A 27,001-nucleotide genomic window follows, 5' to 3' on the forward strand; every position below is an offset into this window, starting at 1 on the left:
TGCTGCATGTTGTCTGCCTTAATGTGAGAAGGTTTCCTCTTTGCAGGGTGGATTCAGAAGGATAAGAGTAAATGAGGAAATAATTCTTCCCACTGCAGTTGGTGCAGATTGGGGCATTTCCCTGAAATGATCTGATACCTCTTGCTGCAGTAGTAGGAAGATGACTCCCCTGTATTTTATGGCCATGTATGCTCCAGTGAGCACCTTCTGATACAGACACTTGGCGTCAGCAAGTGCTGCAATGTTAGCTTGCTTAGTCCAAGTTTTATGATAAGATGTGAAAGATGAACTGCTTCTAGGCGATAATAAATTGTTCATATAGTACATATGTGTTGTAACCCAGGTCTACATGTGGGTGGAGATTGGGGGGGGGGACCAAATTTAATGTTCCCTGAAGCTACCTCCATTGCAGTTGGCTCTAAATCTTTGGGGCTGACTCTTCTCAAGGACCTTAAGCACATCCTGTAGCGTGAAGTTTCAACAAGAAAAGAAGGTTGGAGTTGATTCCTGTAGAGATCCAAAGAAATCCTCCTTCTCAGCAAGCGTGTCGTGTCTGCCTTTGGGCCTCCTTGAGCAGACAGTGAGTTAAACAGTTTTTAAAGCGCCCACAGAAAAGCTGAATTCCTGCCATGCTCTTTAAACTCTTTTTCTAATTGGTTTTAAATGCTTTTTTTTTCCCACAGTTTTTATTCTTGACACTTTGAATGCCAATGAAATATCTTTGCTAAAGTACAAAGTTGAAAACCTTATAATAGCCAGTAATAGCTGCAAACAGTGGAGGGAAGACATTAACTGAGAGTTTGATAACTTTGTAATGAATCTCAGCAAAGCTAGGGAAAAAAAGTCAAGTTCCATGGTCCCTCCCTGTGCACATTAGCATGCGGAACTGTAGGCCAGAAGGTACTTGGTATGGGTATTTTCCATTAAGTCCACAGACTTTTCGTTACGTTCTGAACCAGCTTTCACTTCCAGTGCTACAATGCACCCAGTTTGTTATGTTCTGTGTGCAAAACCTTTATCGGTCTAGGCAAGCTCCAAACCACAGCTGAGATGTTCTGAGGGAATCAGGGTTTGGGTTTTTCTCCTGCCAGATGCTGGTTTAGGAATGGTACAATGCAAAGAAGCTGAAAGCCGCTGTGGCTGACCTTGGGGATTCACCTGGGTCTAGATCAACATCTTGTGACACATCACCACTGGTCTAAGTTCAATGTCCCTGTCTCCTTTGCTGCTGATAGTGTAGGAAGCGTGGCCTCCGTTTTCCTGGGTCAGCTGCTCTGTTCCTGTTGCTGACAGCGGCTGTGGCTATGTTGGTAAACCCATGTTGAAGTGTTTGTGTTGAATTCAGGGTTCTCTTTGGTCATTTTCGTAAGCAGTAAGTAAAAATGACAGGTTCCTGAGATAAAATATTCCATTTTTCAAACAAAAAGATGACTTTTATCTTCCCAGAACCTTGCACATTGTGCACATGCACCGTTAAAAAAGTGCTGGCATAGCAGGGCTTTGACTCCTGGGTTAAGGTCCTTAGAATTATTTCCTCCTATAAAAAATTACAGGAAGGAGACACAAGTGTTCAGTGTTTTAGAAGGTTTTTCAGAGCAGACACTAACAGCAAGGAAGTGACTACTTTAAAAAGCCCAAGTTCTGCTCCAGGGACTGCACTGACATTTAGGACTGGAGTTGCATAAAAGTAGAGCTGATTTCAGTGGGGAACTGCAGTGGTTAGTTACAAAGAATTGAGAAGGCTGCTGTAAACAACATTGTATCATCTGGTTACAGACAGTACATGGAAAAAAGATGTTTTCTATCGAGTGGTTTTCCGTTGTTTCTGAGGGAATTGCCATTTAATGGGACTTTCAGAACCTAAAACCATCACATTTCACTGGGGAAGCGGGAAGTTTCTAAGTTGTCCAAGGGCAGGTTCTGTAAGCGTACCTCCTTCCCTCAGTTGCAGTTTGGCTCAGAGCATCTTCTCTCAGTGGCTTTTATGGGGGGAGACAAGTTTTTCAGTTCTGCTTCCGCAGCAGCAGACCTGGAGGATGTGCCAGGTAGTGGCTCTCTTGGAGAGAAGGGCAGTGCTAAGGTGAAGGCTTGTGTTGTGATCTGGTGCTCCAGTAGTGCCGTCATAGAGCAGAATATTGAAGAGAGTGCTGGCTGTTTCAACTTTGATTGGAAAACACTAGTTTGCAGTTCCATGGACACTTCACAAGTGTGTATTTCAAATGCACAAATTCTGATTCAGTGAATATTTGGCCATATAAGCAATTATAACTATTTGCTTTTAATATTTCCTGAAGAAAGGCCATTGTTTAATTTATTAATGATCTCAGAAGTCCGGGTGAGTCTTAAATTCTGCATACCTATATTGGTCTGAAAGGTGAAAAAATGACAATTTCCTATAGTCTTCTGGAATCTGTTAACTCTCTGCTGAGAAGTTAATTGAAAGTGTGCAGGGAAAAGCTATTGCTAAATCTTCATGTAAACCTTTCACTATGTTCTCTAGTTCACTTCCTTCCCCTGCTAGTTACCAGGATGTTTGTATGTAAATACTTTTCCTGCCTGACTCATCCTATGGAGTTGGAGCACAGTGTTCAGATGGTCTCTTTTTTCCAAAGGGGTGAATTAAGTCCACTTGGTTCATCTAGAAATACAGAGTAGGAGAGGCTGCAGAGCCCTGGCAGCTTGCTCGGTCTGATTTGAAAACGTGTCAAGTTCCCATTTCAGAGGTCCTTGGTGATTTGTGTCATACAAATGGTCAGACTAAAAGATCATGAATGTGCCATATGACTGTTAAAAATGAAGTAATTCTAACCAGTTAAAAATATAAATCAAGAATCACTTCCAAATCCTGTGAATTTATGAGATGAAAAAGGAGTGGTTGGCATTTGTTTCAGCTGAGGTGGTTGATACATCCTGCTTGATATTCAGCACAGCTAGACAATACTGTTAGTTCTGCTTTTACCAAATTAAGCTTTATGAGATTCCCTTTTATCTGTTCTTTACCATCCCCCGTCAAATCCAAAAGCATCTGAATTCTGCTCAGGAGCACGAGCAGTGATGTTATAAATACTGGATTGTGATGTTACCAAAGAAATGAGGAGGACGTAGAGGAGAAACTGTCCTCCACAGGGAAGAACATTTGCTCTGTACAGAAGTACATCAGTGAAGCGGCTCTTGGAAAGATCATGCAGGGAGCCAGCAGGACAGCACAGTGTAATGGAGCTTTGGACCCTGAATAATCTCATTTGCTCAGAATACTTTCTGCACTGGTGGTTTGGTTCAGAGGCAAAATTCCCCTCCAGCCAGACACCTTGCAGGAAAGGTGACCACAAGGCATTCAAAGTAGGATTCAACCAATTTGTGCAGCAGGTCCTCCCTGGCTTTGTTGATAACTGAGCTCTTCACTCCTACAAAAGCAGAAAGCCAGAGAGGAAAAACTGGACCATGCTCCTTTTTTACTCTGGCTTAAGGAATACGTGAATGAACTATTTAATGTGAACAAGTGCAGTAGATACTAAGAGCTTACCTGGATAAATACCAGTAACAGAACTGCATGATGTAATTGATCCTTGAAACATAATGAGTGAATTGATTCCCATGGCATCTTTGAGATCAGAACGTGTCTGAAGAGACAGTCTGTTTTAGTAATCTCTTTATATAAAATATCAGGTTAGCATCTAACGTTGCATTTGGAAAGAGAAATTATGAAGCCAAAGTGGAAAAATCACTGGTGACTGTTGAAATGAATTATATAATTAGTAATGATCTGTCCTGTGCCTGCTCTGGTTTTAATTTGGCTTCCAAGCCAAAACTCCAGTGAATCTTGTTTTCATGGAAGGAAGCAGATGCTTGAGCAATTTACATCAGATGCAAGGTTAGTGTAGAGGCGCCAATACCAGTATCAGTGGTCACTGCCAATATGAAATCCTAGTCTGTTAAAAATAAATAATAAATAACAATTTTAACATATTTAGGTGCTGACTCTTGTCAGTGTCTCTGGTTTTCTAATCACATTTTTTGTATTCTCCTTAAAGCTTTTTTCTTCTAACCCCAACAGCAGAAACATCCATTATAGAGAATACCTTGAAACTGTTACAGCGCTTATCATGCATCAGAAATAAAAGGGGAACAAAAAAGTCTCTTTCACACAGTTTCTGTGAGTGCTGTTTGTAATAGCTCTTTAAAAAGGCCGAATAAAATAGTGTAACACTTCTGTCTCTTCAGGGAAGTTAAAGTCAAGAAATGAGGAACCACTTACATAAGTTATAATTTCATTTGTGCTTGCTCTGCTTTTTCTAATTCCTTTTACAGGACAAAAAGAACCCCTCTGTATTCTGCTAGTTGATATTAAATTTTGTGTTCATTTGGCTTATTGCTATAGCAGCAGTAACATCAGCACCTTTATTTAAAGAGCAATACTTCTGATCTAACAAAATCCAGGGGTAGAACTTACACCTTTGAATTATTCTATGTGATGTGATGTGTCCTTTTCTCCCTTAGCTCGGAGACTGGGTTGTGACTGAGCAGAGCGGATGGGTCTGGGAGCTGAGATGCAGATATTACTGTCATTATCCAAATCCCAGCTTCCAGATGGTTCCATAAGGGACATGGAGGAACTTTTGTGGTTTCCTTTTTAGTGGAAGTTGTTGACTTCATTAAAACACGATTTTATTTCCATTGCACCAGTTAATCTTTTCCCTTGCCATCCGGTCTGTGCCGCGCTGTGCAGTCTTCTCCCTCCATACTCAGCTGTTGGTCTGCCTGAGTGATCATGACTGGTCTGTGAGCTTGCAGAAGCAGCAAACAAACCACTCCCTGCCCACCCACCCCCCCCCCCCCACCCCATCCTGCTCTCTTCCTGCCCTTGGGAATACTTGTTAGTCTAACCTTAGTCTATGTATCTGTGCCAAAACCAAGAGTTTTTGGTGGGTGGTGTCATTAAAGAGAGACGTTTTCTGACTTGTGTGTTTAAGCCAGGGTCTAAAATCACTGTATCTCCTGAGTTTTGTGAGAATGCTAAACTCTTAAAGCTTCCACTTTGCACTTAAAGGTTTGTTAAAGGCCAAAGCTGTCTTTTGCTGTAGAAGCAGTAAACACAAGTGCTGTGCTCATCTCCAGTGTAACGGATGTGTGTTTTCTCTTGCTGACTCACCAGCAGACACAGTCTTTGTATATTCACAAAGAGCTCATGAAGAGGACTTTAGGGACACCCACGTGTGCCATTGAGGCTAGGGAATATGTTGTAAGTCCACGGATGGTGTGATCAGCCCATACAGTTGCTACACAGTCGCTAACCCCACTTACAACGCCCTTCGAGTGTGCTGTGGAAATGCGCTTGGTAAAAGATAAAAGGAGAATTTGGCAAGAGGCAAGTGGCAGCTTTACTGTGTTACGTGCAGGAAAGATACGTCTGCTATTCCTAGAAATGCTGAAATTGGCAAAATTCAAGTAGCTGGACCTGTGCAATTCAGAGTAAGTAGTACAAACAGGTTCCAGGCATTTATTCCAAGTTATTTCATGAATGCAGTTGAGCACCACGAACCAGCCCCTGATTGACAGCAGTGCAGCGACGCTGCCTTGGTCATGGAGCTTTTGGGACTTTCCTTGAACTCTCTAATGATGATAGTTCATGGAATCAGGATGTGTGACCTCTAAATCTGATACTTGAATAAAGCAGAACATGGGGAGATTTTTACAGGACCACTAAGAAAATTACCTCTTGGTTGTGTGGAAGTCCAGTGGCTGATTTCAGCCCATGTTCTGTAAGTGAGGTTAGTGTCCGTGACTGTCCAATAACACATGGACTTGCTGGCTTTCATGCTCTCTCATGTGTTATTGAAGCTTGTGGCTCTTAGGCTCATTTTTTCCCTTCAAGACTAAGCTAGACTTGTTTTAAATTGACAGCTTGAAATGGATTTGTTCCTTTTGAAGAAATGTGACTTATTTGATCATCTAGGGGAAAAATACCCCTGTTCTCCCAGGAGCTGTGAGGAAGTTTCTGGCTGTGAAAACCCAACAGAATGGGCCAAAGTAGTTCTGTAGTGTTTAACGCAGATTTAGTTTCAGTCTGCGTCTGTTTGTTTCTAGAAACTGAATCACTGTCATGTAAAATTATAAATACATTTCAGAAGTGGAAAACTGTGAATATGACTTATTTCAGCATTTCATTGTTTCCAGTCTACGATCTGCTTTGTTATTTGTACTGGTTATAACAATCCCTGATGTTACTATTTGGAAATGCTATTAATAAGTTCTCTATTTTTGTCATACTTAACAGCGTAAGAATTCGGCATAGAGTGTCTATAATCCCTTTCAAATTTGCTGAATTTACAGCAAAAGAATAGTCTTGATGCAGATGATTCTTCGCAGTAATGTAGTGCCTTTAGAGTGAGTAGTGTTTAGCAACTAGCGCATGTAGCATACATTTGTGCGTTTTATAGAGTGCTTCATAGGTAAATATTTATTCTGCACCATGAGTCTTGTCTGTCTATATGTACAAGGATCTCAATTTGTGCTGCTCATGTCTATGCTAAAGTTCACAGGAGTGCTAAAGCAATTACGCAAACTAAAAAGCTGCCGATGCTGAATTTCTTCAGCTGCCTATTTTAGATCATTCTTTCTCCTTCTGTATGTATGATTATTCTATCAAATGATTTGGGTTTGTTTGGTTCTTATAATGGCCTCTTAGCTGCGAGAGTGAATTTCTTCAGTGCCCTGGTATTATTATCATGTGTTTACTTCCTGATGGACTGAACTTCAGAGGGAAGTTTAACCGCTGTGTTGCCACTGAGCACACCGGCTCAAATGCAGTGTTTCAAGGCCATCTCTTTTCCTTGAATGGTTGACATTGTTGCTGTACAAATTCCAGTAACTGATGGAAATTGTTATGTTAAAAATGCGTATTTCTCAAATCGCGCTGTCAAATCCACTGTAGGTGTGGAGCCACCTTTACTGATTTTCAATCCAATCCTAATGAGCTGTGCTTCTGCTAAAAATGGACCATTCGAGAGCTCCATACCCAGGAGCTGTTGGTAGCTCTTGAGTGGGAAGAGATTCTGAAGCCTGACAGGACAGATCATTGCCCAGAGTGAGAGGCAATTTCCAACTTCTACATTTCTGCTGTCTTTTAACACCAATCAAGTGCATTTTATGCACTTACAAGTTCCTTGCCTTCGACCATTTCACAGCCATCCCCAAAGAGCTGGTAGGGCAGACACAGTGCAGATTGCTGGAGGAGGAGGCTGGCTGTAGTTTTGATTCTGACTTGCTATCTTGAACAGCAGCTTACCTTGTGCTCCACGGCGTGGAACAGAAGAGCACACTGTTGGTGTCCCTATCTTAGAACACCTTTGAGTTGCAGCTGTCAAAACATCTTGCAACACTGGAAGAGGCTTTGGTAACCTCAGTGGTCAGCTGCATGTGTTCACCCACATCAGCAGATTTGTGAGGCCTCCACCACTGCTGAGGGCTGTATGTGCAAGTGATGTATGGCAGAAGCAGTCATGCTGCTGCAGAGGCTCTGTGAGCTTACACTTCTATGTAGCCTTACATTCCCAGAGTAACTAGAAGATAATGCGTTGCAGTGCACCAGAAAATGTGGTACCTCTTGAAGAATTGGATCATGTATATCATTTAAGGAGCCTGAAGAATGTTTTACCATGTTGTCACAGAATCAATCTGGTGTAAAGAGAAAAGGTTTGGGTTTTTTTCCTTCCTCCTTGGTCGTGACCTTGTCTGACTATATGGCCAAAGTACGTTTGAGTATTTGCTTTTAACTGTTGCAAAACACGACAGCTTGGACAGCACTGGGATCAACAGGGATGTTTCAGAGATGTTGTCCTTTGCAAATAGACCTGAGAGCTAGGAAATCACTGGAGATCCCATTGTGATTCTGCTGCTGGAAGCTGTGATGTACCTTACCTCTTCCTCTTTTAGGTGTTATCTCCCTTCTCTTAAGCCCTTGTATAAAGTGGCTGATGCTTGTGACTGCATTTCAGCACAGTTTTGATCTAAAGTGAGTTGTATAGATTTGCAAGGTCCACTTTCCCACTGTAATGACATAAATCTGTGTTGTAGCTGAGGCAATCAATCCAGGCCAGTTTTTCACCTACTAAAGCACATGTGTAGAGGTACAATGCTTTTCCATTTCTCTTTCTGGAGGAAACGGCAGCTGACTGATAACACTTGTGAACTTTTGCACAGATCTGTTAGTGTTACCCATTTTGCCTTCCAACAGCAAGGGGATTATGTGTCATTTTATTGTAACATCCATCTGAAAAAGTTCCTCTTCTACTGATGCATTGTTGTTTTTTCTCTTTCTCCCCCCCCTACCCTGTTATCTCTCCAATTTTTACATGAAGCTTTCTCTCAAGCTGGTAAGCACATTTATGGCATGCCTGTCCTGTGTTTTAATCACCATTTTCTGTGTATGTTCTAATGTGCACTGTGCCACAATGTGACATGACACTGAAATTAACTGTGAAATTTGTTTCTTCTTTGTGTTTGCCTTTTTTTGGTTTGGATATTTATCAGATAAATTTGAATACGCAGGTCTGGAGTCTAATAGAGGTGATCAGAATTCAGTCTTTCTAATAAGCTGCTAAAAATTAACTCTAATATATAGTTTAGTTTTCACTTTTATAATCTAGGGCTATGAAAATGTAGAAAAAACAGGATCAAGTGATTCTGTTACTGTATAAGCACACATTAAAACATTTAAAGGAAAATAACACACAAAGGTCTCTGTGCTTGCTGGAGCTTTTCCAGAGAGAAGCGCATGTCTTTGTGTAACAGAGCTGCAAACTTTGCTTTCCATGTCCAGGTATTACTGGAAATCTACATTATTACCACCTACATTTTACAGCCCTATGTAGTCCTTCAGAATAACTAATAATGATATTAATTAAAGTTCTGTAAACCTTAACCAACAAGGTTAACTCAGACTGATTTGAATTCACAAATGGAGGTACATATATGTATATATGTATGAATCCTAAATTCTGTCTTGGATGCAGCTGGGAAAGTTTCTTTGAACTACGGTAAGATAACATGTTACTGAGTTGGAAAGGGAAGGGGTGGGCATATTTGGGAAAGCAAATTATGTGCTGAACTTCATACAAAAGGTGCTGTATTGCTTGAGTTACTCCACACTGACAGGATCCTGCCAGCTTGTCTACATTCCTTTGCCCTCTGAGAAGGCAGCCACAAGGAGAATGTGACTGGTTTGCTGACTCCCTTCATGCAAGCATGCAGGAGCCACCAGTTGCAGTTTTGGAGAGCTTTATGGCATCTGCAGTAGTGCCTTAATTGCATTAGTTTGAAAGTTTGCTTATTCCTCACCACTTAGTGCCGTTAGGTGCCCACTTCCCTCTACTTACATGTTCTTGAATGCATCATTGTGGACCTGATTTGTTCATAGCAGCTTATTCTGAGGAAACATGTAGGCCATGTATGTAGCTCTGGAGGTTCTGGTCCTGCTGCTGCTCTGTTAACACAATGACTTGCTTGAGCTTGAATAGCAATGTTGCTTCTCACTGAAGATGTGTGGTAGGTCTGAGGAATGATGGAAGCGTCCAGCTCACTGCCAAGCCTTGTTCTTTTGGCTGTTGCAAGCCACTGTCCTAGTAGTACAATGTATTTATACCAGGGGTTTCCATTTGTTGTTTTCTGGTCACAGTGCTGGTGTGTTGGGTATCTGAGCTAAGCTTTTATATAGGAATAAATAATCCCCAAATAAATGGGTGACCTGGCTTTCCCCAAGAACTGTACAAATGAGAGGCATGCAGATAGGGATGACACCAGTGTGTGCTTCAGACAGACGAAATCTGCTTCTATTGTGATCTCTTCTTGGATCCTAGCTGTGAAAGAGCCAAACCTGGGGCTAATAAACCTTGTGTTCTCTCCATGTATAGCTTCAGCCTGGAAACTGGTCCTAACACAGCCTGTCTTTTCACAGCCCTTCATCTTGGAACAATTGCATTCTAAATCCCAGGATTAGGCAAGGAAATCTACTGAGACTGGCTCTGCTGGTCTTGTGATAGCACATCAAAAATAGCACAGATTTCCCTCCACCTCACTGTTGAAGCATTTCTAGAAACGTAGGCAATGTTCACTACTTGAGAGGCAGCCCAGGTGTAGTTTTGCTTGAAAGCATGAAATGTTCCCAGCATGTGCAATATTTACTCCTTGACTCTTCCTTTTGGGGGAGAACTGCAGCTTCTGTTATTGAGCATGGAATAGTCTGAGTGAGATCACCTCCTACTCTGGGGCATGCATTTCTATGCAACACTAATGCTTTGGTCTGAAGCATTGTGAGCAAAGATACTGAATTTAATCCAGTGCAGGGCTTTTGAATGAAGTTCAAGAATCAAATAAGATGCTTTTCCAGATCTGTTTGGGTACATGTCTTGCATTCTCATAATGTGTAACTGGGGATATTTTCAAGCATATGTCTCTTCTGCTTAGAATTGAGACTGTTACAGTCTTTCTTCTACTCGCTTTTTCATATGCAAAGGTAACTCCAGATGCTTTGTCTTAAAAACAGATGCATGGCTTCAGTCTGTAAAAGATGCCGAGTCATTCTCGTGTCTAATGTGACATGCAAGATGTTATCATTAAAGAATGAATGAAAATAGATCTCTGGTACCAGGCACAACAAGTAATGTAAGCACTGCTAGGACTTCATGTGGCTAAAGTTTCAGAATCAGTGTAACTTCCACAGTTTTTTTCCTTCATCTTAAATTTGCTTTCTCATTGTCTTATAAATGGAATTTTAAGTGTAGTATTATACAGATGGTCAAGGCCTAATTTTAACCGAAAGGCCACCTTTAACTGAAAATCAATAAGCAGCAATTTCATTAGGCCTATTCTGCTAGCTATAAATGGCTAGACCAGAGGAGGAGATGACCTGTCTGTAGTTGTCTGTGTCGTGATTTAAACCTTCTGGCACCCACACACCTGCTTTCTAGACAGCTTGTTCTGCAATTGCAGAAGAAAGAGAACGGTGTCTGGGAGCACATTCAGTGCAGAGCTGAAAGGGTCTAATGGGCAGCTTCAGTGGCACTGTGTCCACTACATCATGCTCCCCTGAGAGAGAGATCTGGTACTTTAAGACTAATGTCGCAACTCTGCTCACCATCTTTCAGCAAGCTGATGGGCCACTGAGTTTAGTTACTCAGCTTTTATGGTTTTGCCCTCCTTTCTGCCATAGGCCATTTTTCCCCTTTAGAAACGGGACATGGAATAAGCAGAAATCAAAGCAAGAAAAACCTGTACAAGTCTGTGTATAAGAACCTCATTCCCTCATGGTGCAAGTAGTTGGTATTGATGTGTGTTCACTATAGCGCACCATCCCCCTTGTTCAGCATAGCGAACGATCCCCCTTGCCTTCTTACAAGATAAAAATAAGTGGTACTTTGAGGAAATAGTATGGATGTATTTTATGTGTCATCTCTCTGCTGTATCAAATTGAGGCAATCAAGAAGAGGCATAGCATTTTGAAGGCAGGAAAAGGGTTTTCAAGCAGAACCACACCAAGGTAACTGCTGTGGTCTTAAGATCTTTTTTTCTTCGGTTATGACTTTAAATAGATTGATTCTATGGCTTTCATATAACTCCTCATTTCTATACTAGTACCAGTGAGAGAGGAGAAATCGAGAGACTTTGACATGGAAGGTGGCTCCTGGAAAGTAAGCAGCATGTTTTTAAATTGCAGAATCCCAGAGGAAGTGCTTCTGTTATCTTGGTGTGTTCAGGAGAGCCCTGGCAGAAATGAACTGTATTGAACCAACACTCAGACTGTGTAGAGCAGGCCAGCAATTAGGGTGTACATGAGAGATGTGACTGTGACACAGCAATAAAAGCTGGCAACTGCCTTTATGGGAGTCCTGTCTGTGGCAGAGGAGAGGAAAGCAGAAAAGATCAGCTTTCTGTGAGAATGGAACTCTTCAACAAAACTTGATAATAACTATGGATAAAGAGTTTCTCAGCTTTGCTGGTGAATTCTGGCATTCTTTGTTGGTGATCTCCCTTTAGCTATTTGGTATGGAGGTGGGATATGGTACTGGGATTATTTCTAGGGCATTCAGATACTATGCAGGGATGGATGACTCAGTACAAGTGATAACAATGCTTCAGACCATTGTGGTTTTGCACAGATTTTTGTGAGCTGCTTTCAAAATGCAATCCTGAAGGATTCTTTCAGGCTTTGATTTTCTCTTTTTTCCTTCTATTTCCCCCACCCCATTCCACTTTGTGCAGGGAGCAGGGCCAGAAGACTTCAGCAATCTCCCACCTGAACAAAGAAGAAAGAAGCTTCAGCAAAAAGTCGATGAGCTAAACAGAGACATTCAGAAGGAGATGGATCAAAGGTACGTCAAACGCCTCTGATGAGAAATGAAATAAGTAGTCTTATAGAACAGAAACAACTAAAAGGCAAGAAAGTGCAAATAAGACCAAGGTTCTCTGTTTGTTTCATGTGCTGTTCCAAGGGAAGAGCCACCAGAGTTTACCTATGGCTAAAACCACCCGAGAGCTGCAGGGCTCTCCACAACTCAAGATGCTGAAATCTGTTAGTTAATTTTGGCTGATGTAGGTCAGAGCTGGGGCAAAAGCTGGCTTTCTGTGTATTCCGTTCTCCCACCCCAGTGTAACACACATCCTGCCCTTGGAATCGTGAGAAGATCCTCTTATAAGGATGGGAATGATATAAGTGTAGCAATTGGAGACAGTTTTTCCTTCTTTCTGGAGCTGCTTCCCTCGGCTTTCACAGGAGAGCAGCGATTTAATCCTGATCCAGACAAAGATTGCTGTTGGATACACTTTGTTTCTTGATGTGAGCTATTAGTGTATGATGGGCATGGGGAGATCCCAGTGAGGGGGGCTATTACGAGCATGTTCACATTGTCAGAAGTGCTGTTTGATTCATGTGTATCTTGAGATTCTCCGATCTGAAGCTTAGATTTCCTGGAAGCAGGAAGATAATGACTCCTGTGCTTTTGTGGGTGCTTTTTCTACAAGGCTGCATTTATCATTCCGGTTGAGAATAAGGCTATTTTAGTCACGCATTTTTGTCTTGATTCTGGCAGCCTGCATTTGTTTCTTTGTGTTTGTTCACATTCTGCAGTTGCATTAAAGATTCAGCGTGTTATGTTTGCAAAGAGACAGAACTTTCCTTCCTTGCATGATTTCAGTTCTTAGTCTCTCTCGTATTAGTCTGTCCCTTAATACTCTTCTGCATTTGTACAGATGTACTTACATTTTCTGATAGCTTTCTTTGAAGAACCTGTTTATTTTGCATATTAAGCCAGGCTTTCTTCTTTATGCATTATATCATAAAAAAGAAGGGAAAACTGCATGTGGTTATGTGTCTTCTTACTCCCTTGTCTTTTTCCCTCTGGGGTATCTTATATTGGTCTCTGTACAGATTTTCCTTTCTGCTCTGTGTTGATTCTGAGGTAACTCGACATAAAAACTGGATATGAAATCAGAGCAGAAGGAAGTTATTTAAAATAAAGGTAGTAGATGATTGAGGAAGCAGCACCAGCAGTTAAATAAGAGTTAAAATAGTAATAATCATGACTCATATACTTGCAATATTGTCCCTTAGGACTCCAGCCACAGAGCAGTCCCACTTCATTGCCACCCACACTTTTCCCCATTTTCTATACACACAAAGCAAAGGCAGGCGCAGGATTGCAATTGTCAGGAGTTTGGTGGGAAACTCGAAAACAGAGAGAGTTAACTTGAGTCATGGGACTTCCATTAACCTTTCTCCCCCCATCTAATGCCTACAGGGAAGCTGAATAGCTGGGTCAGTAATTGTAAGTCCACCCTTCTCTAAGCTCCAAAATGTTCATCATTGCTCAGATAACTTTTTTCCTGTAAGCTCAGCCTCAGCTTGATTCAGGTCAAAGGCAACATGCTGCTGTCAGCAAGAGCTCTGCAGGCTTCCTAAAGGAGCTCATGAAGGCATCTACTACATTAATCCTGGCCTTATGGTACCACATCCATCATAGCAAGCCTGAAAATTACCATCTCTGAAACCCCAGGCATTTGGCATGTGGGTTGATACGAGACACAGCCCCCAGAAAGAGTCTAGTGTAAACGCTGTATAACTTAACAGGATGCAGGGTCATATTATGTGGCTTAAGGTCCATCTGTCACAGCACAGTGACAAATACAAACCATCTGGATTTAGCTTCATTTTAACAGTGTGAAATAAATATCTCACAAAAGATACTTTGCAAAAGACAGACTACAACAGGCAGGGTGAGAATTTCTGCTCTGCACTCCATTCTTATTATTAATATGTCCACGTCCAGCTCTTTGTCCCAGTTTCTCAACTGGATTTCAGCCCATGATGAAGAATAATGATGCAACTGTTTGTCTGTGCCCCAAAAACTGGGGTGATAATCATCCAAAAAGTTGAAGCTGTCACTGGTTGCAATGGTTATGTGCGAGGAGGTTTATTTTGTATTATTTTTCTTCCCCAGGGTTAGCAAATGGCTATTGTAGTGCTGAATAAAAGAGCATGTCAGGTTAAAAATCAACTCCAGAGCCCTCTTTTTGCCTTGCAAAAGGCCACTGTCCAAGCATTCAATCATTTTTCTATTAGGATTCTTCAAGTGGGGCACTTGAAGCTTGAGCCATTTGGTCTAAATATGCTCTGTTCTTGTACCAACACAGCACATCTCCTGTGTAGCCCAACGCTCTTCAGCTGCCTACAGAGCAAGGAGCTCCTTTTAATGTAGGAGCTTGCAGAGTTTGGCTTGTGTGCAGCATCTATGTCAGGTTACTCTGTAGGTAAAGGTGTCACTCACTTTTTTCATCTCTGACAGTGAATTCTCCCTGGCAGTGATTTTACTGCTATTTCTTTAAAGGCTGGTTCTATACGGGGCAAAAGCCCCTGTCTGGATATTCTCAGTTATATTTGTAACAGATTAGGCTTGAACCACAGAGTAAAGAAGAGGCAGTTTATTACCATTTCATTTGTGCCCAGCTGCACTAACACTTCCATGTTTTATTTTCCTTCTGTCTCTCAGAGATGCCTTAACGAAAATGAAAGATGTGTATATCAAGAACCCACAGATGGGAGATGCAGCGAGTGTGGACCACAGACTAGCAGAACTTGGACAGAACATCGAGAAGTTACGATTGGAAGTTCAGAAGTTTGAGGTATGGGAAGAGACATCTCAGTGAAAAGCAGCTCAGCTTAGGCTGAGTTCTAAGCAGATGCTTCAGTGCTTTTCCAGATGTGTTGATGTGTTTTCTTACTATGCATGGGTAAGTGCTGCTTAAGCACTTGGATTCATTGAGATCTTTGAGCCTGTTTGCGTAACATGAATGTACACCATCTCTTGTGACTGTCAGCCAGCAGTCCTGCTGTTTAATTTGCCAGAGAAACCAAATCGTGTTAAGTGGAGGTTAAGAGTAAATGTAGTGCTCTCTGGACTGCCCAGAGGGGTTCACATGCTTAATTAATTAAATAATGGGAAGCATCATGTTACAGATGTCTGTGGACCATCAGAGGAACATAAGCGCAAAGCACCATTTGTAGTCCAAGAGCATGACAGAAGAACATGAAATATGTTCTAAGGAATAGTCTGCTATTAACAGGAAGCTTCTTAGAGATACAAAATCTCAAGAGCATAAGGAGTAGTTGGAATATGTGAGGCCCTTATAATTACACAAGAAGGATTATAGGCCTGAGAAAAGACACTATGTACATAAATAGATACAATCCATGAATATTAGATGCTTCTTATGGTTGTTGCCTTTACTATCCATTGCTTTCTTACCCATTTGAATATCTGGCTCTTTCACTCTCCCCAGCTTCAACCCTGTTGCCCTCAGCAGTCAGTGAGATTGCTGTGTTTCTGGTGCTATTGAGACCGCTATAAGCTGTCACACATCTTAATTGTAACTACAGCAGCAGACTGTGACTCCCAACAGCTGTTGTTAACTGCTTCTCTTGGGTGTTTTCAGCACACAGTGTCAAAAAAGAATGAAGTTTTCAGTAAGTTTGGCGAGACCAATACATTCAGTGTGCACTTAATGTACAGGATCTATTCCCCCACAGCTGTAACCCAAAGGAAAGCTCAAACATGCTCACAGACTGGTTTTAGTTCTGTAGTCTGAATGTCAAATATGACACAGCAAAGTGAAAGCAACATATATCCCTTTGCAAGTTGAAGCAATGATGGGTACATGGGACCACTCTCCCCTCGCAGGCCTGGCTGGCGGAGGTGGAGGGCAGGCTGTCCATGCGCAGTGAGGCCCGGCGCCAGAGCGGACTCTATGAAGCCCAGAACCCCTCAGCAGTGAACAGCTGTGCACAGGACCGGGAGAGGTACAGTATCTGTACAGAGCTCTTCAGGCTCACAACTGCACCCGCTTCCCTGAGCTTATTCTTCAGGAAAACTGGAGCTCTGCAGCGTTCCGAAACTTAGATGATGGAATGTGATGATCTTTGAGGTCCCTTCTAACCCAGACTGTGCTGTGATGCTGTGATTAGTCTGTAACCAGACTAAATGCAGGCACTCCATGAAGAAGTGCTCTGCATACTGATTTTAGCATGTGCGGCATTCCAGCTTTAAGAGCTACTTTCTGACTGTGATGAAACGTGCAATAGCCCCTCCGCTCTCTGCTGTGAAGGCGAGTGAGATGCATTATTTTACAGCTTTTGAGGAGAAAAGTGAGTGGTGTCACCCATCGCTTTGAGAGCTGCTACAGCCAGTTCTGAGCATGCTTTGGACTTGCCAAGCTGCTCCAGCTGCTCACCTTGCCTTAAGTGTCTGGTAACTGAGTCATTCTCTTTCCTCCTGAGATTGGTCGCTATAGTTGCTGTGTATTTTCCTCTCTTGAGCAGCCCAGATGGCAGTTACACAGAAGAGCAAAGTCAGGAGACCGAGATGAAAGTACCTGCAACGGATTTTGATGATGAATTTGACGATGAAGAACCACTACCCACCATAGGAACATGTAAAGCGCTCTATACATTTGAAGGTATCACTCAAACTTTACTCTCACTTCACTTAGTGTTTCGTTTCATTCATATGCCAAGGACAAGTTGAAAACATTCATTTAACTTCTGCAGTGCTTAAATAGACAAAGAAAGGGCAAGTGAGGCTCTGGTATGGCTCTGTTTTGTAGAGAGGTACTAAAACAGTGATTTGTCTTCTGTTGCACAGGGACTCTGCAGAAAAAGAACCAAAACTCTGATGTCAGAGCCACATTCATTTGATTCTTTGCATACACACCAGAAGCATGTGCTCTTGTTCTTGCTGCTTGTGATGCAGCAGGGGTTGCATCCACACATGGTCCATGAATGCCCTGAGCACCCACCACATCTGTGGTTCCCATTGTGCAGGAGACCCTGAACTCCGTGTTAACTGTTTTTTCAGGTCAGAATGAAGGAACAATTTCTGTAGCAGAAGGAGAAATGCTCTACGTAATAGAAGAAGACAAAGGTGATGGATGGACACGAATCCGAAGGAACGAAGATGAGGAGGGCTATGTCCCTACGTCATACGTTGAAGTCTATTTGGACAAAAATGCCAAAGGTGCTATGACTTATATTTAATACTATTATTATTACTACTTCATTTGCTTTCACAGAGATACCCAGCCCTGAAACTGCTCTGTGTTGCAGATAGAGCCTTTTAAAAGTCTGTACGATGCCACAAAGTGCATTATTTTGTATGTGGACTAATATGGCTTGCTGTACTGCAAAATGTGTTTTTCATTGCTCAGAAGGGTAGCGTGGCAGACTGTCAATGGAGGGAACCGCAGCCTGTACTAGACAGTGCTTGGTCAGTTGCCACTGCCATTGCATGGTCAGCTTAGTGCAGGAAACAAAGCCATTTGGGATAACACAGGCTCTCCTCAGGTATCCAGGTGGCATCTCAGACATGTTACACGTTCACAGGTCAGCTGTTTGCACCAAAAGGATTCAGTGGAGTGTTATACAGGAAGTATTTTGACTGCTGTTTTGTGTCACAGTGTGGTAGCTTTTCAGAGTGTAATGTGCTCTGTGGACCTTTTGGATTGAAACCTGGTCGTCATTTAGTTTGTGTTTGGAAGGAGAAGCAGAGATTTTGCCAGAACCTGCCTACACAGCACTCTGGTCCTTGATAAATAAGTAAAACATGAAGACAGGTCCTCTAATCTTTCCTACCTTCATACATTTCAGAAGATGGATTTGCTGTTTCAGATAAGCGTAACTTAATCTTTTGCCCACACAAGAGCAGTGGAGACAATTCAGTGTTTTGGCTCCTCAGTCTTCTGTTTCTTTATTGCCATTACTCCTCAGAGATAGGTGTATTGTGTAAGCAAGCAGTTCTACCGGATTATATCCTACGGATCTATAGCTGGTGATGTAATACGCCAAGAAATCAAAGAATTCAGTCCTGCTTCAAATCAGGATGTGCTTGAAGTTCACTGTTAAATACTCTGCAGCTTTTTTAAGTCACTTAATCCTTCAGATAATGGTTGTTTTTCCTAGAGCTCAGAGCTCTTGGTGTGAAAGAAGCTGCCTCATCCAATTCAAAAGAAAACTGAACCATTCCCATTGGGATTTACGGACAGTAGGAACTGAGGAGTAGGACTGCCTCTGTAAACAAACACTATAGTTTGATCCGTTCCCTGTCTCGGACTCGGTATTAAGCAGTGCAGTGCCTTGTCTGCTGCAGATGAAAGCCTGGGCTCTTGCTTTATTTTGCCATAATACCGTAGTCTTGTATTTGTTTTGGCAAATACAGGGTCAGTTGAGATGCAGAAGAGTGCAAAAAGCTCAGCCCCTCTGTTGGTTTTATCAACCTTTGAAAGAGGAACGTGGATCATACAATCTCCTGATCTCATATTTGAGCAAGGCAGAAAGCGCAGAATGGGAGATCCCATCTCTTATTCTGGTGTTCTCTCCTGTGGAGATTGACTGCTTTGTGTGTGGCGATACCTGAAATCAACACTGCTATTATGCTGATGGAAATGTTGTTTTCGACAGCGCTATTATGTTGTTGTTCAGCAGTGCAGGCTGCATGAAACAGCCAAGCTAGCGTGGCATCTGAATCTGTTTCACATGAGGAGCATGGCTCCGTTGCCCTCCGATGCGCAGCGTGGTTCCCATCAGTGGAACCCATCAGCAAGTCACCCGTTTGCGAGCAGAGCAGCAGGTTGGGTGGGAAGCGAAGCAGAGCATCTCTCTCTCTCATTTACCCTTCTGGAGAGGCTGCTGCAGGAGTGTTTCTGGCAATAGCAGCCAGAACATCGTGTTAGTGCTTTAGTGGTATAATGCAAGTTACAGGATGGTGCTGAATGATGGCAAAACCGCAGTGTGTGCTGGGAGTGAAGGATGGTTCAGTTGCAGCCACTTCAGGAACAAACCCAAATGTATCTGTGAATCTCTCACATAAAGGAACAATGTTATTTACCTTTGCAGAAAGGGTCCCAGTGGCAGGATAAAGATCTGGGGGAAGTGCTGCTGTGTTCAAAAGACAAACTTGGTTGCAAGCTGCAGATCTCTATTAGTTGAAGGGTCTTTATTCAGTCCCTGCAGCAGAAAGAATGACATTGTGAGAGTGACACCGTAAATACTAAAACATTTACAAAGTTTAGCAGTTCTTTCCTCTTCTTGGAAAGAAGCTTGAGCAGCTGATGCCTCTCCAGGTTGGTTGGATGCAGGGTGGGAGCACTCACACCAGCTCCGAGTACATCAGTGACTCTTTCAGCAGCAGAATCAGCTCTGGCTCAGGTGTATGAGGTTGTGCCGGTGCCATGAGCCAGAGGCAGCTCTGCCCAAGAACCTGCTAAATCCTTTGTGAAAAGCCTGTTCTCCGGGCTCTGCCTGCCCTTGGATGAGCAGACAGGTAAGTGCTGCAGTCACCTCCTGATCACAGCCATCACAGCAGCCAAGCGCTAGGGCTGTTCCTAAGGTTTACACTGACACCTCCACGCACAGGGTGTTAGCAAACCCCATCACAAACCCAACAGTAACATCTGTAATATGTCTTGTTCTGCCTTTCTTTTTTCTTCCAGATGTGTACAAATCACTTGAGAAAATCTCTGAGTAGGTTTCATAGGCCCGTTCACCTCTTATCCCACTGGTTTGCTGCTACTGGTGTTTTAAGAGCTCTGTGTCAGAAGGTTTTCTTTACAAGAGATGAATGCACATGTCGTATCTCCTCCAATGAAAAGACTCTGTTAGGTACCGTCCACTCAGCTGATGCATGTATAAGTTCACCTCTTGAAATCCAGCTGTGCATCACAGCTCATGAAAGCACTGGCCTGATTGTGCATCCATTTAGTTGTAAACTGCATTATTGTTGTCCTTCCTGTTCGAAATGAGCCACCCAGTTCATTCTGTGATGCCTGCAGGAAGCTTATGCTAAAAACCGTGCAGACTAGGGATCGGATCTATTGGATGTTTTGGGGCTTACACCAACCTCTCACTGCTAGGGGATGAGGAAGAGAACTCCCCCCCCTGCACACATAGTGTAGCTCCTTGCAGGGCTTTTCGGGCCCTCCCTGTCAGGTACCTGGTGCTGGCAACTGAACACAGGAACTAGTTGCACCTTTCTGCTCGAGACTGACCATACTGTGTTACTGAAGATGGTACCTATGATCTTCTTGGGAACAAAACCCTCTGTCACCGAGGGATGTTGTGAAATAGCAGGATACACAAAAGGCCTTGTATGGAACAACCAGTTTTATGTAAACTCTCCATTGCTCCCAGCAAATGCCATGTTCCCTTCTGCCAGAAAGCCTGGTTCTTTGGGTGACATGCAAGTAATAGAGGCTGTTCTGTGAAGTTCAGCTTCCCAGTTAACAGGATTTGGGGGCATTTCGGCTCCTTTGCCACTTGAGTCTGTTCCCTCTCGCCTCCAATTCCATAGATAAATCCTTGTAGAGGGCTCTGGGATTCTCAGTGTTGCAGCTCTGCTGTTTGTTTGCTGTAACCATTAAGCAGAGCCTTGACTTGTATAAATCAATAGGTAAAAGTTAACCCTGCTGATGCACTTTTTATCTAGGATATTTCTGATTATTTAATGCTTGCCAAATTATTTAGGAAACAGGAATGAGAAACTGGACTGTGGCTTTTTTAAATCCTCTTGTTAAATACTCGCCCTTAGTTCCCCCAGTATATATAAAACAAATGTATATAACATAACTTAAACTAAAGTCACTTGAAGTGTTTTTATCCTTTTATATATGTATAATATAAATGGGTTTATAGGCTGTTTCTCTGTTTAACCTCGCTGCTCTTTGGTAACTGCTCGGTCCCTCTCACCTTGATAAGTGTCTTGGTTACTCAGCTGCCTGCAGCTGGTTGGATTTGTGTCGTTAAGGTCTGTTCACTGTGGCCAGTGTTGCGGTGGGTTTGTTTCTGTTCTTAAAGAGTCATCCTCTGTCAGGCATCCTCCATAGCTCCATGTGCTGTGCTGTCTGCTAATAAACGTTGTATTTTCTCATTCCTGTGAGGTTCTGGTTAATGGCAATGATTTAACTTTACGAAGGGAAAGCAACTGGCCCAGAGCTGCTTTTCACCTGCTTCCCACACAAATGCAGTTCCTTTCCAGCGGAAATACTCTGCTGTGGCTCTGTGGACACTTTTCCTTGCTGACATTTGGAGGTTTTTTGGTACGGAAGTGGGTGCAGAGCGGAGCAGGAGGTTTCCCGGCTCTCGAACGTGATGGAAGTATGCACTCAGCCCCTGTTCCCTTGGATACAGGAGTGTCTCTGGCCAAATAACGCTCTGGGTTGTAGCTTCACTTGGCCACAGGAAAAACTCGCCCTTGGCCACAAGTGTGGGTACAAGAGTGTGACAAAGGATGGGTTTGGAGGCTCAGACTGCCTTCACTTACCTGTTTGGTATGGACTTTATGGACCGAGAGGTCTGTGCAGCCTGCTGTGGAGAGGACAGTGTGGGTTCAACACAAAACACTTGTAGCTCCCTGTTGCTCAGTGTCACTTATGGTCTCTGGAGCTCTCACTTGAACAGCCACAGTATTCCCTTGCAGGTTTGTTTTCCCAGTTAAACTAAAACATCCTGGTAGGGTCCCGCTCCTGAGCGTTTCTCCCATAGGAGGGCAGTGTCCCAGTGATGCTCATCCCTTGGCTGGGGGTGGATGATGACCCTTTGAGCGCTGCTTGTTCAGGAGCCTTCCTTAACCCCTTGTAACCTGGTAGATGCTTGATGCTGTATTTCCTTTAACCTCCTGCAGGCAGTGCTGCTCTTAAGGGATCCCGTTTTCCCCAACCTCTTTCTAATCCGGTCTCTTTTCTTTTTGTCTTTCTTATGTTTTAGATTCCTAAAGGTGTTTGTGCTGGTGCAAGAACCTCGGGGCGAGCTTGTCACAGAAGGAGAAACAAAATGGTCTGTTTACCCTGCAGGCAGTTAAAACACACCCATGGAAAGCCAGACCCCAGTCTTGTCTGGAGTTCCCACTTGGCAAATTCAGACCTAAATTCCATCCCAGCATCATTCAGGCGCTTGCTCTTTTTCCATGGCATGCTACTTGTGGCTCAGACTTAACTTCCCAGCCTTCCCCACTCTCCTGCCAGCTTGGCACAGCCCCTCCAGCAGACATAACCAACACTTCCACCACCCCAGTCAGAGCCCTGCTGGTGCAGAGGGTAACCAGAGAGTCCCAGGCATGTGCTGGTCTCTGTCTCCTGTCCCCCCGCGTCCCTCAGTCCATCTGAATGTACGCACTGGTCCATCAGTACATTTCACACAGTGCCTTCAGTGCTAATCCCACAGGTAGTCCCATCGGAAGGGGGGTGCCCAGGCCCCCCCCGGGAGCAGTGGTACAGCAGCTGGACTGGGCTCTGCGTTTGCAGCTCTTACATTTGATCCACACCCATTACTCAACGTTGCGCTCTCCCCAGCGGTCACTAATACTTGTCAGCCTGTATTTTTGTGTTTTTAAACCTAGGCTGATGCTCATGCCAAGTATTAAATCCCTATGACCTTGCTGTTTCCTGAAAGCCTTCGAGCTCACGTATGTACGCTTGTTTTCCTGCTTGTTCTCTCTGCCCCTTCCTCTTTATTCCCCCTTTTCTCTCCCTCCTCCTCCTCACACACACACACACACACAGACACACACAAACAGACACTGGCATTTTGGTTTGGAGCCCCATTTTGCTCGTCACAAAGACCTCCGTTTTGCTCTCGTTTCAGTCTGCATGCTCGCCCTGTTGCCTTGCCTGCGCCCACCTTCCCCAGGGCCACGTTATTTTGTGGCTCCTTATTTAATCTCTCTGCAGTTTCCTTTCGGTTTGGTTTGGTTTTCAGCGGCTCAGACCTGCCTCCTCCTCCTCTTGCATGTCCCTCCTGTGCGTTCCCATCAGTTCCTGGTTGAATAACAGGGTTGTTTTATACAAAAATAAAAGAGGAAAACAAGAAACCCCCCCCATTCTATTTCCTTCTCCCACCTTGTCATGGACTGGACCTCAACCCCAAAGCCAGACAAGAACGTGACCCTCCTGTTCTCACATGGCTTGATGTGAAGCAGTAGCATGATAAGTGATGCTGCACTTTATCATGTCACGCTATGGAGAGAGAGCTGTAACATCTCCAAATCCCACGTGATCTGGACCTCAGCTGCCTAAGAAAGGGTCAATTGCCCCTAAACTTGACACTTGAACTGCTGGTTTCCCCTGAGTCTTTACCATTGCTGGGATTTTGCAGTCACCTTGTGCGTGTTTGAGCCCTGTAAGGTTCAGTTGCTGCCCAATAGCTCCTGAGGGCCTAATTTCCTCCTAAATCAGTGCAGCATTTGGGGGAATCTCCTTGCTTTTAACGAACTTCTGCATGTTCTGCAAAGTCCCCAGAATTGGAGGAAATTGATGTGGAAGCCACTTAGAGGCAGTGACCCCAAAATAAAACCTCTCAGGTTCAGGGTGCATGATGCTCTGTGCAGGCTCAGCACCGCGGCCTCTTTGTGTTGGGGTGCTCTGAGCCATCCCCGCTCCGGCTGGAGTCACTTTGGAGCTGGGTTATGTGTTGTGTTCAGAGCTCTGTCCCTTCCTCTCCATTCAAGATTCCAGGTTTTGTTTGTAATAGCACAGAAGCCCCTCAGTCCTGCAGTTCGTGCTGTAGGTGGTGTGATGGTGCTTCCTATCTGCAAGCATCAAGAAGGTTTGGAATCTTAACTCATGTGGCTCCACTGAGGCCATTCAGCCGCAGTGGCAGCAGCGCTGGGAGGGTCATCATCAGTTAAATCACCGTCCTTACCGCTGCCGCTACTGCGGTCGCTGTTTAGATCCAGGAGCCTCCAGTAGCAGAATAGGATCCATGTGGTTGGCACCAGTGGCTTTGTACCCAGATGTGTGCAAAGGCTTTGCTGGATCCATCTCCCAGGGGATCTGAGCAGCTCAGCAGTTACCAGACGTGCAAAAACACCCCCCCAGTACTTTTGTTCTCGTGTCCAATGCACTGTGGAATCAGCAGCCGGAAGAATCCCTCTCACCTCTTGTCGTGCCATCTGTGTAGAACTTAGGGAGAAGTTTGCTTTTATCTATATAACCTAGGTGGACAGTATATTATTGTCAGCCTCGTTGTGGGACATTGGAACAGTTGCAATGCCTGTGTTGCTGCATCGTGCTCTAGGAGGAGCATTGGCTTTGCCTTGACTGGGTTTTTCCTTCAAAGGTTTCAGTCAAAGACCATGGACAGAGTTTTTATAAACTTGGCAACTGATTCCCAAAGCCCGGATCTGAAACCTGACTGCAGGAACTAAGCAGCCACCGTGTGTTACAACCTCCATGTGGTATAACCTCCGCGTGTTGTAGCCTCCATGTGGTATAACCTCCGCGTGTTGTAGCCTCCATGTGGTATAACCTCCGTGTGTTGTAGCCTCCGTGTGCTGTAGCCTCCCGTGCTGCAGCCTCCACGTGTTTGTCCCACTGCCTTGATCCCGGGTAACGAATTTTTGTGGGATTTACCTTTTGGAACCTCCAAAGGATGAAAAGATGGGAGTGGTTTATAAAAACTCTGCTTGAATCAACTTCATCCTGCCCGGAAGCAGGGCCTGCACATCCTGCGGCATCTCCTCCTCCCCAGCAAAAGTCTCTAACGCCCTTTCTTAACACCCTGTAAATAGAGAAGCAGCAGATTTCCTGATGCTCAAAGGCTGTGTTCAGTGCTTGGTATGTTCCAGCCGTTCCTTTACTTCGCTGCAGTTGTTCTTTGGGTTTTGTTTTCCTGCCTGAAGTGTCAAAAAGACCTAAAAAAAAACCAAAAAAAAGCCAAAATTCTATTTTAACCTGACGGCGTCGAGCACTTTTTTATTTGTGTGTGTGTGTGTGTGTGTGTGTGGTTGAGCACTGATGGTGGCATCTCCGTGTCGTGATTCCATTGCCAATGTCCAAGGTTCTGGTGTTGCCCATTCATTTCTGGAGACAGAATTCAGCCAAATAAAGTGCTTCCATTTGAAAGCGAATACTGACCTTGTACCAAATGAAAGGAAAGGCGTCCACGTATTTAAATAAACATGTAATTCCAGACATTCCGTTTCACTGGATCCTTTTGATCCTGCAGAGAGCAACAATGGGTCTGCTTGCTTTGCCGGGGTTTGCTGCTGTGTTAGTGCCACTGGCAGAGTGCTCTGCCTCCTGGCTGAGAAGGGCAATTCAGCTGGGATGCGTTGCTTCAGCCAGGTCGTAGTGGTACAGCCTGAAGTTCCTCCTTGTTATTCTCCTGGATAATGGGATGGATTTAGGGTTTGCTTCTGGCTGTTAAGAATAAGCAGAAATGGCCTGTTCAGTGCAGTGCTTGTAGGCCAGATGCTGCAGTGACAGCACGTTCATGGTGCTTGGGGGCTTGGTTTAGCCTTTATTTCATAGTATCCCACACTGGCATTTTTGGGTACTTGGAGTCTTAATTTGGTACCATTCAGTGCCTGTCCCATGGAGCTGGTTCCCGTCAGGCCGCTCTGAGGCACGGTTCCGTCCCACTTTTACCTACCCAGCTGGGGAGAATGAAGCCGTTGGGTTTTACTTCTTGATAATGGTTACCTTAGGAGAAGGGCAAACGCTGCTCTGGCTGGAGGGGCTGCTGTGTGGGAAGGACGATGGCTCTTGCTTTCCGGAGCTGGAAACCCGGGGGAAGTATTTCCTCCCTCAGAGTCCTAGCACCTCCTGCCTGCAGTGGATGCTTTGGCTTCACTGGAAGGCTGGGCACATGTTTGGATATGGACTGGTTATAAACCAGTTGTAAGCCTGGCAAATGGTGTTTGTACTTGTTTAGGGTGAATGTGCCCAGGTATGGAATGGTCACGTTCCCCTTCACCAAATAATGTGTAAATCCCTGTGTCTGGGACGGGATATTTACAGTGTTCAATGGAGGTTGGTGAGCAGTGTGTGCCTGTAGCAGAGGCTCTGGGTGCCTTCTGTCCAGCTGCTCCATCTCCTGTTGGTCCAGTTCCTTGCAAACAGCCTCATGCAGGAGCCGTGAGCACTGAGAGTTGTTCAGGTTGCACCTGGTTGATAGTTCCACTTGAATCAGCTGAATGGAGGTTTTTTTCCCCTAAGGTCATGCTGCTATTTTGCGGTTTCAACAGAATTTCAGTTGCTCTTTGCCACCCTGCCAATGCAGGACAGATGAGAGCTGCTTATGAAACGGGCCGTAGGGATAATGAAAAGGAAGGGGTGTCCCTCTGGCTCCAGCTTCATTTACACAGTATTGGGGTGGTGAACTTTAAACAGCAACAGCACAACCAAATGAGCGGCCTGATCAAATAAGGTTTGCACCAGCGGGGCTCAGGCTGGTGATGGGTCCCTAAGCTGGCTGTGTCCAGGCACGCATCACCGCCTGCTGTGGGAGGTGGAAACGCAGGGCTCAGAGCAGAGGGTACCAAAGCACAGCGCTGGTTCTGCCAGCGCAGGGCTGGAGCTGGCTGTGCAGACACTGAGCCTCGGGGGAGGCGGCGCTGAGCATCAACTGGACCTTGAGGGGCTGTTCCGCAGTTGTTCGGTGATGGGTTTGTTTGTGAGACGCGGGTCTGGA

The 27,001-nt window shown here is 44.2% G+C and overlaps 1 protein-coding gene across 17 annotated transcripts in view; it reads left to right on the plus strand.

Moving 5' to 3' along the window:
- The window catches only part of FNBP1 (formin binding protein 1), a 96,518-nt gene extending 71,018 nt beyond the window's left edge, over positions 1 to 25,500 (plus strand). For 7 of the 17 annotated variants that reach the window (XM_065695579.1, XM_065695586.1, XM_065695577.1 and 4 more), the window contains 7 exons: positions 8,358 to 8,372; positions 12,256 to 12,365; positions 15,039 to 15,171; positions 16,227 to 16,345; positions 16,862 to 17,001; positions 17,400 to 17,558; positions 20,029 to 21,461. In XM_065695579.1, coding sequence (XP_065551651.1) covers positions 8,358 to 8,372; positions 12,256 to 12,365; positions 15,039 to 15,171; positions 16,227 to 16,345; positions 16,862 to 17,001; positions 17,400 to 17,558; positions 20,029 to 20,063 — 711 coding nt within the window. In that variant the 3' untranslated portion in view covers positions 20,064 to 21,461. Of the gene's footprint in view, positions 1 to 8,357; positions 8,373 to 12,255; positions 12,366 to 15,038; positions 15,172 to 16,226; positions 16,346 to 16,861; positions 17,002 to 17,399; positions 17,817 to 20,028; positions 21,462 to 22,297 lie in introns of those variants that run through there. The other 10 variants (XM_065695578.1, XM_065695585.1, XM_065695581.1 and 7 more) reach the window with 7 other exon arrangements.
- The last annotated feature ends 1,501 nt before the right edge of the window (positions 25,501 to 27,001 follow it).

Source organism: Lathamus discolor, chromosome 15, assembly GCF_037157495.1.
Source record: "Lathamus discolor isolate bLatDis1 chromosome 15, bLatDis1.hap1, whole genome shotgun sequence".
In the NCBI taxonomy this organism is placed as follows: domain Eukaryota; kingdom Metazoa; phylum Chordata; class Aves; order Psittaciformes; family Psittacidae; genus Lathamus; species Lathamus discolor.